This window comes from Adiantum capillus-veneris, chromosome 23, assembly GCF_014529385.1.
Source record: "Adiantum capillus-veneris isolate H3 chromosome 23, ASM1452938v2, whole genome shotgun sequence".
Lineage (NCBI taxonomy): Eukaryota > Viridiplantae > Streptophyta > Polypodiopsida > Polypodiales > Pteridaceae > Adiantum > Adiantum capillus-veneris.
Genome location: NC_140953.1, coordinates 87,618,969 through 87,632,644, shown reverse-complemented (window position 1 = coordinate 87,632,644; position 13,676 = coordinate 87,618,969). Strand labels below are relative to the sequence as shown.

Here is a 13,676-nt window from a genome sequence, read left to right as displayed (position 1 = left end):
TCCAAATCCGCAACATATGCAATCAAAGATAAAGTTGCATACATCTTTGCTTGTAGCCCCTCTACTAGCCTTCACTTTTGGCCATCTTGTCATGTAATCCACTGCACTAAGTATGTAGTGCTTCCCATTTCTGATTTCTTGGCATCCTCTTTATCATGATTTTCATCATATACATGTACCCCACAAAGATCTACATCAAGATCAAGAAGAATTTGATCATAAACCTCACATTAGTACATGTAGAGGACGCACTGGAATAGTTGTCACACATGTCATAAGTGGATGGCAATAAATCTTGATGCATAGCTGGTTCATCATCAATTTCTAGCACCTTACATGTTTCATATCAAATCTAATCCTCTTGTCTTTAGGCCTATCCACAAAGAGGTCAATGTATCCCATGTATTAGTCCTGCCATGACCTCATAGCAATCAACCATGGTCTACCCAGTATAATTGGACATGCCCCAAGATTTGTAGGAATCTCATGAATGTCCATGATATCCCTTTGACCCAAAAAATTAAGCTCCAAGTAATGAATAATTCCCAAGCATTTCACTCTACTACTATTTGCCATCTTTACACTAAACAAAGATTTGCATCTGAGCTGCAATCCCAATTGTTGTATTGTTTCCTCTATCATAACGCACACTTGGGCTCCACCATCCATGTAAGCCTTGTTCACCCTCCTTCCATGTATCCAAGCATCAACCATAGTCAAAACATCAGTGACTTTATGAAGGTGCACTACATGTGCACCATGCATCTTTACATTCACCCTGCTAACACTAGCTAGTTTATGACAGTGCCTTTGCATACTTGAGATCAAATGCAAGAGTTGCCCATATGATATGTTGGCCTTCTTATTCTTCAAGTCTTCTAAGAGGCTGTAGGCTTTTTGACCCTTCCAATTTGAAAATCATCCATGCCTACCTTCTTTCTCCTTGCTCTTACCTTTGCCTGCTTACTAATTTCAGGCTCTTCCATAGGTGCCTTTTCTTTATCCATTAGGAGAAAGTTGGATTCATTTTTGGGCCTTTCAGTTCTAGAGAGAGAGTGGCCCTCGACCAATGAGGAAGAGGCTTACGTTACATTGAGAATCAACATTTTGGAGCCAAGCTTAAAGTAATATTTGGTGGAGCATAGATACTAAAGTCTCTATCTTAACAACAATATTACGCTACTCAACAATATCCCTCTTGAAACTTTCTTCCCTTTTTCATCTTTGTGCTAACTTTTATGTGTATTGTAGTGCACACCATGACTACTTCTCGAAGGCCTAGCACTACTATTGACTCTGTTAGCATTTTTAACAGTTATACTACAGATGATCAAGCATGGATACATCTCAAATAACTATCAAAAATTGGGTACTACTACAAACTAGGAGGAAGAGGAGGCAACGCAATGATTTCGTGGAGGCTTTGAAGGGACAAGTTAAATAGTTTAAAGTGTGTGCACAAAGCAAGTGGGTGAAAGAGGTCCTCATACAACATGCTTTCCAGCATGCAAGCTTAAGGTTGCAAACATCTCCTCCAAGTTTTCCACGACATCGACCCAACTGTAAATTATTTTGAGTATCTGACTTAGTGCATGATTATATTCGAAGGTTAAGTGGTGGATATCATCTTTGGTATGTTTCAAATATTTATCTATCAAATAGGAAGGACTGGCAACTAGTTGAGAGCATAGTTGGGATTTTTGATGCTTTCCATGCATTTATTGGTGAGTAAATGTATTGAGGAAGACAACAAAAGGAACTTGAAGATAATGGAATTTTCTTTTATGATATGTCATATTTGGAACCGAGAACTTCCTTTGGTTGGGGTCGTGTAACTCTTTTGCCACTTCCATCATTTGACAGCAAGGATTGGTCTTTGCCAGCTTCGCAAACTAGTAAAAGCTTTAGGAATAGGTTGTTTCAAGATATACAAAAGTCCCTCAAGTATTCAATTGCCACAAAAATAGTTCGGCTCGCACTATTTATGCCTCTTGAAATGTTTGTAGATTTCTTCTTTGATGAGCAAATAAGAACTATCGCAACAATGTTCATTTGCAAGTCTGAGAGCTGTTTGGACTTTTTAGATGATAATTGGGATAGGAAACAGTCAAAGGAGGGCAAAATATGTGTTTTGCAAAAGAAGTCCATAATTTGCAAGTTTATTATAAGCTCTCAAAATTTCATAGTGTTGTTTTACTATTTTAGATATCATCTTCTGAGTGGGCGGCTTATTCCACTCGACCAAGATACAGAGTCTAGCCCTGAGAACAAACCTTTATCAATGAAGCTCTACTTTTAAGACAGCCTACTTACTGTGACGGAGACAATGTCAAGCACAACTCTTGCACAGCTCAGGGTAGATCTTACAAGTGAAGAACTTCCACTTTTGCTGGAATTGTATGCATTCAGTCTCGACAATATAAAGGTGCTTACTAAATGGATGAATTTTGATTGTCTTTAATACATTGAGACATAGAATCTAACTCTTTATTCTTCTCAAATTCCAAGACACAAAGAGAAAACAACATTGTGCAAGGAGTCCCTCTCAAGTACACTTCACTTAATTGCTTCCACCAGAAGCTAGGTCACATATATTGTGCACGCAATGAGCTTTGATGCCATGCAAACCATGATGTACTCTTCAAAATGACTAATACAGAGACAACATGTGTTGGTCAAGCAATGTTTAAAAAATGTACACTTTTCATTGTCTCAAAACTTTACAAATTGTGTTGTTTCTATCAAGATGTATACAAAGAGAGGTAGTTATTGCTCCCTTCCCTTGCTACTGCTCCCCTGCCCTCTTCCCCGATTGGTGGCACTGATCCCCTGCCCTATTCCCCGGTTGCTGCTTCTTCTCCATGGCCGATGCTGGTCTCGGGCATCATTTCGCATCGTTCAAAATCTGGGCCTCTTCCATAGCTTCCCATGCATCTTTCCCCTGTGAATCTTCCCTCTATTCTTGCTCTTGCCACTAATGTGTAGCCCATTCCTCTACTTCTGCAACGTCCACATAATATTGATTGATTGCTTCTTGCATATTTCAACCTCGTCTTGAGTCTGCTGGTAGTGTTGCATCATTTCGCCAATGCAAGCCTATTTGGACTCCTCAGCTCTCGTGCTTTCCTCTCTTGAACGTCTATTTACAGAGATTATAATATGTTGGATGGCCATTACAGAAAAATGTTGCACATCATTGGGGGTGTAGTTATGTAATTGAAGTTCCTATAGAAGCATGATAATAAGAAGTAAGTAAAGATGTTGCTTCTTTTAATACAGACATTGCAGAACAAAAAATGAAACAAAACGATTACTTATGTTTGGTACATCCAAAATTTGAATGAGGTGCAACAAGGCATTCAAACACGTTCACCAACCACAGCTATATTCATCAACCTGCACGGCACGATGGTGCAGCGAAAGTGTGTCGACTCTAGAAGGCGGCATGGGCAGGTGTGTACAGACAAGCAGAAGCATGGCAAACGGCTGAAGTAGGTAGGAAGATCATGGGATGGCAAGTGGCAGCGGAAGTGTATGCATGATGCGGCTTATAGGCTAGGGAAGGCTCCATGAGGGGCTAATTGGTGTAGCAGGTGTGAAGGAGATGAAAAGTGCAGCTTTTGGGTCCAGGAATGAAGAGCTTGAAGTGTTGAAGGAGCAGGTCCAGATGGCTCATCAAACCGAGCTACGGAGCCCAAGTTATTGAAGGTTAAAGCTTTAGTGGTTTGCAGATTCTTGCCAGGCAGGGCAGCTGGAGACAGGTGATCCAAGTGGAACTTGAGGTATAGATGTGTAGATCTCAATTCTTTGAGCCTACCCGTCTTTTCGGATTGCGGATCGGAGCCATGGTTTGCAAGATATGGTCATTTGAAGTTTTTTTGGGGGCCAGGTCTGAGCTTACTTGGCCACATTGGAAAATGTGCTATCTAGCATCTTTTGAGCCTCGACAAAGTTCTACAATAGGGTGTGCATCAAACAGAGCTAGCAGGAAGTGACTGCATGCCAAACGGAGTCCGGAGCAAGAAGTTGCAGCAGTCGGAAGCTAGAGTGCCTTTGTCCAAAATTGTTTGCAGATGTTTTTTTCCTTTTTTGAAGGCCCTGGTTCGAGGATGCCGAGGAGTCAAAATGCAGAGACCGAGGATGTGGTTAGAGCCGAGAAAGTGACATTTCAGTCGGTGGTTACGGCTTGGCAGTAGGAGGTTAGAGCAGTGGAAGAGAGCCAGGCAAAGGCAAGCTAAAAAGGTTTTTGGTTTTAAAAAGATGAAAAAGTAATGGGGTTTTTGTTTTTTTGAAGCCTTAAAAGGTAGTGGGCCTGTGGGCCCGCCAAATGGCAGTGAAGAAAAACCACATGCGCAGTAGACAGGAAGAATGCCGTGCTATATTGGCTGGGTCGTGGGCTCCTCATTAGCATCCAAGAAGTGAAGGGGAGATCCCCTTGAGCATGGCTATGGCGCGAGCGCTTGGGCGCTGCTCAGGCGGCCGTTGACGGACTTGGTGGCGGTTTTGAAGTGAGCCGGCGAGGCGGGGTGGTAGTGGCACCCCCCGCGGGTGGGGCGGTGGCGCGGTTCGCGGTGATGATGTGGCACGCGGTATGGGACAATGCCCGCGCCCATAAGGGGCCAAATTTTTTGAGGATAAGGGTTGTACCCCCCCCCCCCCCCCCCCCCCCAATAGCGACATTGCTATTGCCTTGAAGGGGAGGGGTCCCGCTGCAAGTGGAGGTTAGAGGGCAAGGTTAAGGGCACTCAAAGGCACCAAGGGAAGTCCGGGCAGCCAAAATGGAAGGGATAAGGACAAGAGGTGTAGCATGCAAAGGTTTCCAAAAATAAAATATGCCAAGTGGTGGCAATGCAATCAAATGCTAAAAGGAACTCTAAATGAAGTGCACGACATGGAAGATCACTCCATTTTTCTTTTTTGGGATTCCGAGGCACACCCCTATAAAAGGAGGTTTATGTTCATTTTTTAGGGTCTTTGGACCAGTTGGCTTTTTTGCCTGTGTGTGAGTGGAAGTTTGAAGCCTGTGTGTTGCTAAGCTTGCCATGGAAGCTGCATACTTGGTTGTACTACTCTCTATGCAAGAAGACCACTCGTTTGTCCCAATCTCTTGTGTTGCTTCTCCCCATCCCCTCCTTTTCTCTCGCTCTTCGTGTGTTGTCCATTGCTTGCAGAGGGTTTGTCTGCAGCTCAAAAGGTGCTACCAAGAGGGCAGATTAGGAGTGTTTTGTGAGTCGGAAAGGGTGAGTTGAGCAGTGTGGGTGCATTTGTGTTGTGGGTTTTTTTTGCAAGGCGTGAGGTAGTTGTTTTGTATGCTAGAGTGGAGTTGTTAGTGCAAATAAGCCAATTTGAAGGTGTTATTTGAGAGATAAGGGGTGCTGTGGAATCCCTGGGCTATAGAGAGGCAAGTATTTTGTGTGTTGGACATGTCCCCAATTCCCCCTCTCCATCTTCTGGTGCCCCCACTGAGGAATTGTTTGATGCTCCAATTTGAGGTTCAAAGTGGTGTTTTTCTGCTGACGAAACGGTTGGCTGATGGTCAAGATGTTTGATGGTTGAGGTTGAAGCTGACAAAGATGGTGGAGCCAGGTTTTGGCCCCATATTTACGGGCGTCGAAGATCCCGAGGATTGGTTAGCTGATTTCGAATTATGGTTGTTGTCGATGCGTATGTCGACGGATGCAAAAAGGTTACAGATGGTTCCGTTGTTGATGCGAGGACAAGCCAAGGTATGGTTTGATGGCTTAGAGATCAATGATCGAGAATCATGGCAAAGGTTGCAGAGTCAGTTTCTGGGACGGTTTCGAGAGGTGATTACGGCGGAAAAAGCGGGTGAAAGATTGAAGGCAGTACACCAGGATGTAAGTAAAGATTTCTCTCTTTTCATTGAGCAGTTTGAATCTTGTTGGAAGCGGTTAGAGATTGCTAATGGGGTCAAAAGCAATCAATCTTTGAAGGCGGTACACTAGGATGTAAGTAAAGATTTCTCTCTTTTCATTGAGCAGTTTGAAGCTTGTTGGAAGCGGTTAGAGATTGCTAATGGGGTCAAAAGCAATCAATCTTTGAAGCTGTCAAATCTGTTAGAGTGCTTGCATCCGAGGATTAGAGAAAAGGTCGAAGATGGCACCGATACCTATGAAGAGATGGTCTATTTGGCAAAGATAAAGAGCAGAAAGGTGAAGCAGAAGTTGGAGTTGGGAATGCTAAAGCCAGCAGATTATATGCATGTTACGGAGGTAGCGAAGTGCTCTTTGGTCCAACCAAAGGTGATTCTAGTTGTGCAAAAAGCAAGGCCTATGGAGGTAAGACCTACTATTGGTTATGTTCCTTGGAGGTTTCCGGTTTGTGATGTGCATGTGCCGAGGGTGGAAGAGCTTGTCAACGAGGAGGAGCTCCATGTCGAGGTGAACCAAGATGCAAAAGCAGTAGAGCAGATGTGGAGGTTTTAGTACATATTGAAGAGGTAAAGCATGTGCTTGTTGAAAGTTTGCATGAAAAGGTAGCAGAATGCAATCGAGATGTAGATACCGAGGGTTCAGAAGCTGATGAAGAAAGTTTGCAAAGTGGTGAAGATGGTCAAGCTTTTGTGGAGCAGCAAGTGGATGCAGATGCTGATATGGAGTCAGTATATGATGCCGATGCAGATGATGATACGAGCTCAATTTGTTGGGATACAAGAAAGGAGAATAATGATGAGTATACATCCTATGATGAGGAGACGGAATCTGATGAACCCGAACTGGTAAAGGTAAAGCTTCCCTCTTATATGTTTGATGATATGGTAATAGCACATGTGCAAGAAGAGCAGGGAACAAAGCAAGGCAAGATACTTGATGAAAGCCGAGTGGAACGGTCTAGGCCTATCGATGATGGTATGCAGGTAAAGATAGTGTGTGGTGCCATGCTAGTGGCTGTGCCGATGAAAGTAGTTTTGGAGTGTGCCATGGTGGTGCAACATGTGCAGACTTTTGCCAAGAGAGATAAAGTGATCATGTCTATGAAGGAACTAGAGATGGATGCAGTAGAGAACAAGTTTCTCTCTTCCTTAGAGGAGCATGATGCAGCGGTAGAAGAGGTGCTTAAAGAGCAAGAGACTGAAGAAAAAGAAAGAGGTGTTGGCCGACGTTGAAGGGCCTGTTGACGAGGAAGGGCTCGATGATGTTGGAATTGAGTGTGTGGCCAAAGAGGAGGTTGTGATGCCAAATACAGAGGAGATTCCGATGTAGCAGACATGTCCAATGGTGGAGAAGGGAGAATCTCAAGTAGTGGCTTTGCTTCCAGTGAAGGTATGTGAATTATGGTTGATGCATATGGTGGTAGGTACAACTCTATGGAGGCTAGTTTGGCAGGTGCAGAGTTCTATGCTCAAGGCCTCCACTTTATTAGGTTGGGAGGGAGGGTCAGACATGTGTTGTAGCTTAATGTCAGGTACTTGTTTTGTTGATGATGATATGTTTGGTGCTGCTTGGTATGGAGTAGACAGGTTGCAAAGGAGTGCATGGAATGTAGAAGATAGGCTATGGGCAGTCTACACACATGGTGGTGTAGGTGCTTGGGTAGGGCACTATGCGAGGTTGCTGCAGATGGATGAAAGTAAACAAATCCAGGTGTTTGATCCATGTGGAAGCTATGTTATGCAAGGGGTGGGGCAACCCACTTGAAGGTTTGGCAATAGGATGCAATAAAACTATGTACATATGGTTTTAGTTTTCTCATAGTGTGTGCCAGGTTTTGCAGTTTATAGTGAAATAAAGCTTTCGTGTGGTTGAGCATAAATGTTTAATAGGGGGTGGGCAATGATGGTGCATCCAAAGTGTGTCAACTCTAGAAGGTGGCATGGGCAGCTGTGTACAGGCAAGCAGAAGCATGGCAAAGGGCTGAAGCAGCTAGGAAGATCATGGGATGGCAAGTGGCAGCGGAAGTGTATGCATGATGCGGCTTATAGGCTAGGGAAGGCTCCAAGAGGGGCTAATTGGGGTAGCAAGTGAAGGAGATGCAAAGTGCAGCTTTTGGGTATAGGAATGAAGAGCTTGAAGTGTTGAAGGAGCAAGTCCAGACGGCTCATCAAACCGAGCTACGGAGCCCAAGTTATTGAAGGTTAAAGCTTTAGTGGTTTGCAGATTCTTGTCGGATAGGGCAGCTAGGGACAGGTGATCCAAGTGGAACTTGAGGTATAGATGTGTAGATCTCAATTCTTTGAGCCTACCCGTCTTTTCGGATTGCGAATCGGAGCCATGGTTTGCAAGATATGGTCATTTGAAGTTTTTTTGGGGGCCAGGTCTGAGCTTACTTGGCCACATTGGAAAATGTGCTATCTAGCATCTTTTGAGCCTCGACAAATTTCTACAATAGGGTGTGCATCAAACAGAGCTAGCAAGAAGTGACTGCATGCCAAACGGAGTCCGGAGCAAGAAGTTGCAGCAGTCGGAAGCTAGAGTGCCTTTGTCCAAAATTGTTTGCAGATGTTTTTTTCCTTTTTTGAAGGCACTGGTTCGAGGATGCCGAGGAGTCAAAATGCAGAGACGGAGGGTGGTGTTAGATCCGGGAAAGTGACATTTTAGTCGATGGTTACGGCTTGGCAGTAAGAGGTTGAAGCAGTGGAAGAGAGCCAGGTAAAGGCAAGCTAAAAAGGGTTTTGGTTTTAAAAAGAAGAAAAAGTAATGGGGTTTTTGTTTTTTTGAAGCCTTAAAAGGCAGTGGGCCTGTGGGGCCGCCACATGGCAGTGAAGAAAAACCACATGCGCAGTAGATAGGAAGAATACCGTGCTATATTGACTGGGTCGTGGGCTCCTCATTAGCATCCAAGAAGTGAAGGGGAGCTCCCCTTGAGCGTGGATATGGCACGAGTGCTTGGGCGCTGTTGAGGAGGCCGTTGGCGGACTTGGTGGCGGTTTTGAAGTGAGCCGGCGAGGCAGGGCAGCAGTGGCACCCGCGGGGCAGTGGCGCGGTTCGGTGATGATGTGGCACGCGGTATGGGACAATGCCCACGCCCGTAAGGGGCCGAATCTTTTGAGGATAAGGGTTGTACCCCCCCCCCCCCCCCCCCAATAGCGACATCGCTATTGCCTTGAAGGGGAGGGGTCCCGCTGGCAGGAAGGGGCTCGCTGCAAGTGGAGGTTAGAGGGTTGTGGAATCCCTGGGCTATAGAGAGGCAAGTATTTTGTGTGTTGGGTGTGTTCCCTATTCCCCCTCTCCAACGGTGAGCCGTTCGTGTTGGATAATAGTCCCTATATCATGTTCTAACAAAACTTGCTCTACATAGCATACAAATTTTTTCGCGGCACTACATACGTAAATGAAACAACCGACTTTGCCTAGAATTTGCGTAGTACACAATCTTATCTTCAAGGTCAAATAATAGCAGACTCCAATGATCACTACATCCAAACCATCAAGGATGAGGAGAAAGAAGATCCTAGTTTTTACAAGGCAAGAAGAAACTCACAATTGATGCAATGACCAAAAATCACGCTAGATCAAAATTGACTCTGCTAAACCAGCCCACCATAGCCAAAAAGGAAACTCCGTTGTTCTGAAGCATAGGCAAGATCAGTGGATCTATTACGTAGATTTTGTTCTGAACATCAGCAAGTAGAAGCAAGATAGCATGCCTAACATGAATCAATGGCAGAGATTAGACTTTTTAGCGGGCTGTCACACTGCCACAAACACATGGGTCAATACCAAGCGATTGGGGCACCTATCAAATTCCATAAGCCACTAACTCGCTTGGTATTGACCCATGTCTTAACGGTAGTGAGCCATCTAATGAAAAAAGCATGACTCATAAAGAGCTTGAGACATACCACATAGCAATGTTGACAACTGACGCAAAGACATGGGTCAATACCAAACGAGTTGTGTACCTATTGAATTCCATAAACCACTGACTCGCTTGGTATTGACCCATGTCTTAGCGGTAATAAGCCATATAATGAACCAAACGTGACTTATAAAGAAAATTTTGAGACATAACACATAGCAATGTTGATGACTGCCACAAAGTCACGCGTCAATACCGAGCGAGTAGTCTATCTATCCAATTTCATAAGCCACTGACTCGCTTGGTATTGACCCATGTCTTCGCGGAAGTGAGCCATTTAATGAAACAAGCATGACTTATAAAGAGCTCCAGAAGTACCACATAGCAATGTTGACAATCGCATCCATTGTGCTGGAGTTGGAGAAACTGCGCATGCACAGGAAGTCTTGTTGATCGAGATTGAAAATGCAGGATTCCTCTGACCTTCCATGCAGCAGTATCTGTGCATGCAGAGGTGATGATCTGATCAAAACTTGCAATTCCTCTTTATTTTCTTCGTTGATTTTCTCTAAAATAATCTAGTCCTCTGAAAAAGGCTCCTTGTTGGATGACCCTAGTGAATCAGAGGTTTCCCCTTGCCTTTCTTGAGCTTTATCCATCTCCTCCGATGCAAGCTCACGGTCCACCATGGCAGGATCATTCTCCATCCTGGAGGGCTCATTTCTCTTTGTGGCTAGCTCATTTTCCTCCCTTATTGGCACAAGCTCCTCCCTTACTACCTCAGGGTCCACCCTGGCCTGCTCATTTTCCCCCCTTCCTGCCTCAGGATCCATTCTAGCCTGCTCATTTTCCTCCCTTACTGCCTCAAGGTCCACCCTCGCCTGCTCATGCCCCTCTACGGCTGGCTCAACCTACCCATCTGTGTCGTTTCTCTTGACTTGTGATCATGTCCTTCTGCTATTTTGAGCCCTAGAAGGCTATGTCTATTGTGCTTGAGAATGGAGAGGAGGGATGTTAAGAATATCCATGGTTCTACTATCCCGGAGGTACTGGCTGAAGCAGTCCATTGTAGCGAAAGCGTAACCTCCAAAGAGTGTCAAAATCCCGTGGCATGATAGTAACGTAGTGTGCATGGGCAGCCAAGATATATCCATCACCGAAGAATTCAACGAGGTAGTCTTCTGCAATTTCTTGCAGACAGAGAAGTGCACTGCTGGCCCATTGCATGGCCACTATCCAATGCTCGTAAATCTCTTGCACTACTCGTTGGAAAGCAAGACGTGGAATGGCCAGTTGCATGTGTTGTTTGATCCTTCGTAGCTCTTGCCGGACACCTCTGAGCGCCTTGTATTGGTGTCTTCTTGCTTGAGCATGCAAAGAGTCACATGTTGCCCTTCTAGGCTTGGCCTTTGCACGAGACATCTCTACAAATAGCATAACAAAAAAAGATGCCATTATTAGCGAATGTGTAACAGTTAATGGCCTAGTAAATTGTGTGTAGCAGAAAATAGCATAGACATAGTGAGCATTTCATTAGAATAGATTCCTAGTGAGCATAGCAAGAGTGCTTGGGTGGAGAGAGCAACAAAAAGCATAACACCTAGTTAGATAGGCATGAACAATACTTCAAAAGAGAGAGAGAGAGAGAGAGAGAGAGAGAGAGAGAGAGAGAGAGAAATTAAGCTATTGACAACAATTGAGGACCGGATTTTCATGGAGCCGTTCCCCCCTCCAAAAGGCTTTGTATTATAGGTTTCCCCCATCAAGAGAGACATTCTACAATACAATTCTTTGTGTTCCTTCAATAACTAGCTAGTGCAATGAAGATGGAAGATTCAAGCACTAAAAAAAACACTCATAAAACACAACATCAATTCCCTCACAGTCTCAGACCCAAGACCTCACACACCTTAGAGGATGGTGAGAGCTAGCGGGGTATGAGAGTAGATTGAGAGGAAGAAGGAGTAGTCTTACGAGAAAGATGTACATCTCCTCACATAATCACTCATATTAGCATAGCATAGCCTAGTAATTAGCATGGTAGAGGATATGAGCATGCATTGAAGCTTGGCTCTTGGTTGGATTTGCATCACAAAGCCAAGATTTTTCGGTGTAGGCCTCCCTTCTCACAAGCTTGGAGTAGGTGATAAGCTTTCCATTAAAGCTTGAGAAGGGGAGAGAGAGAGAGAGTCTTCTTGCTTCACACATGAGCTAGTGTGAGTGTCTGTGGAATAATTCCTTGTAAAATTCAGCCCCCCCTCTCTCTCTTGGTCGATCCCTCTTGCTAATTACTCTTGCTAACACCTCATTGGACCTCTCCATGCTTAGCCAATGAAAATTGAGAGGCATAAGTGATAGCCTTTTCACGTTGTGACGTGTTTTGGAGAAAGGGTGCGGACCACCCCAAAGTCTTTGTGAGATGTTTTTTGATGCTCTTAGGCCTCTTGGATGTAAATAAATCATGCTTGTACAAAGTGTACAAAGGTGGTGTGTGCCAGCTGTCTCTACTCATGCGTGCCAGTTGTGCGGGGTACATAGTTTTGTTGTTTTTGTACATAGAAGTGTCAAGACTTCAAAGTGTGAGTAAGTGCTTTAAAAATATGAAGAAAAACTAAACTTTTATCAGCTTGGGGTCGTGAGTGAGTGGGAGTTTTCAGCAGTGAAGAAGAAAGCCTCTCTTGCTGCAGTCTGCGGTGGTGCGTGGGGGTTGTGTAGTGGAGATGCCCTTGTGTGTGTGCGAGGGCCTCGAGCCTTGATTGGAGAGTGTGTCTCTCATCAAGAAGGCCATGAACATGGGTGGTGACCTCTGCACTTTCACCCCTCTTCTCTCTTTTTGGTGATGGAAGCTGCGTGAAGCGAAGCTTTCTTGTATGTAAGTGCCTGCTACTCAGGTTTGGCAATGAAAGCCCCTTGTTATTGTTGTGAATGGGAGGTTGTTTCCCCATGTTTTCCATGGTTTTTTCTGAGTTTTTTGGCTGAGCATCATGATTTTTTGTATAACTCATGATTGGCATGGTTTTGATGGGTTTGTGTGCATGGTTGGGAGCGACTTTGGAGCCCCTTCCTGCATATGCAAGGGCTGCTGAGATGGTGTGAGGGAATGGTGTTTATGAACAAAAGTGCAGATATTTTTCTTTGTTTTCATTGGTTTGTTTTCCCAGAATTTAGTGCCTTTTTTGCTTCCTTGACTGCAATTGATCATAGCTAGGGCTATGACAGCATAGAGGGAAGCTAGTCGAGTGTAGGCGGGGTTTTGTGCATGCAAGGGTGAGTGTGTTTGTGAGTGGAGATTGGATCCTATCCTCTTGTGAGAGCTACTTTACTTTTCCTCATATATCTTGTGATTATGGAGGTGTTATAGAGGCCACCCCCCAATCCTTCACATGTTTTGGTGCCCCCTTTCTGAGGATCTATTTTGGCTCTCCGGTTGAGACTTTCCCTGGAGTCCACCTCAACCTTCTATTTGTAAGTTGTGTTCATGAGTTCTCCAAGTTTTACAGGTGAAGATGATAAGGACCCATGAAGGTTCTTGAGATAGGTACAATTGCAATGTTTACTGACAGGAAATGATTGTGAAGCAGAATGGTTGCGTATGTTTCCTCTCTTTCTTGAGGGTGATGCTTATGTCTGGTATAAGAGCTTGAATGATGCAAATAAGAGTTGTTGGTCACTCTTGGAATCATTATTTCTTCAAAGATATGTAGTGATTCCAACTCCAAATGAAGCTTGGTCAAGGGTGAAGAGCTTATCTATGCGCGAAGATGAGTTTGTTTCTTGCTTTTGGAAGAGGTTCAATGATGTATGGATGCAATGGGAAAAGTGTGTGAAGTATGCTAATGTGATGTCAGTGAAAGAGTTACATGGTACACACATGCAATTTGAGAGGTTGAAAATTTTGATAAGAAAGTTGAAACCTA

General features: G+C 44.3%; 1 protein-coding gene across 1 annotated transcript; it reads right to left on the bottom strand.

Moving 5' to 3' along the window:
- Positions 1-10,794: 10,794 nt before the first annotated feature.
- LOC147428120 (uncharacterized) lies at positions 10,795-11,181 on the bottom strand. The gene has a single exon (XM_086496804.1). It carries the CDS (start codon positions 11,179-11,181, stop codon positions 10,795-10,797), a length of 387 nt encoding a protein of 128 aa, XP_086352930.1.
- Positions 11,182-13,676: the final 2,495 nt, after the last annotated feature.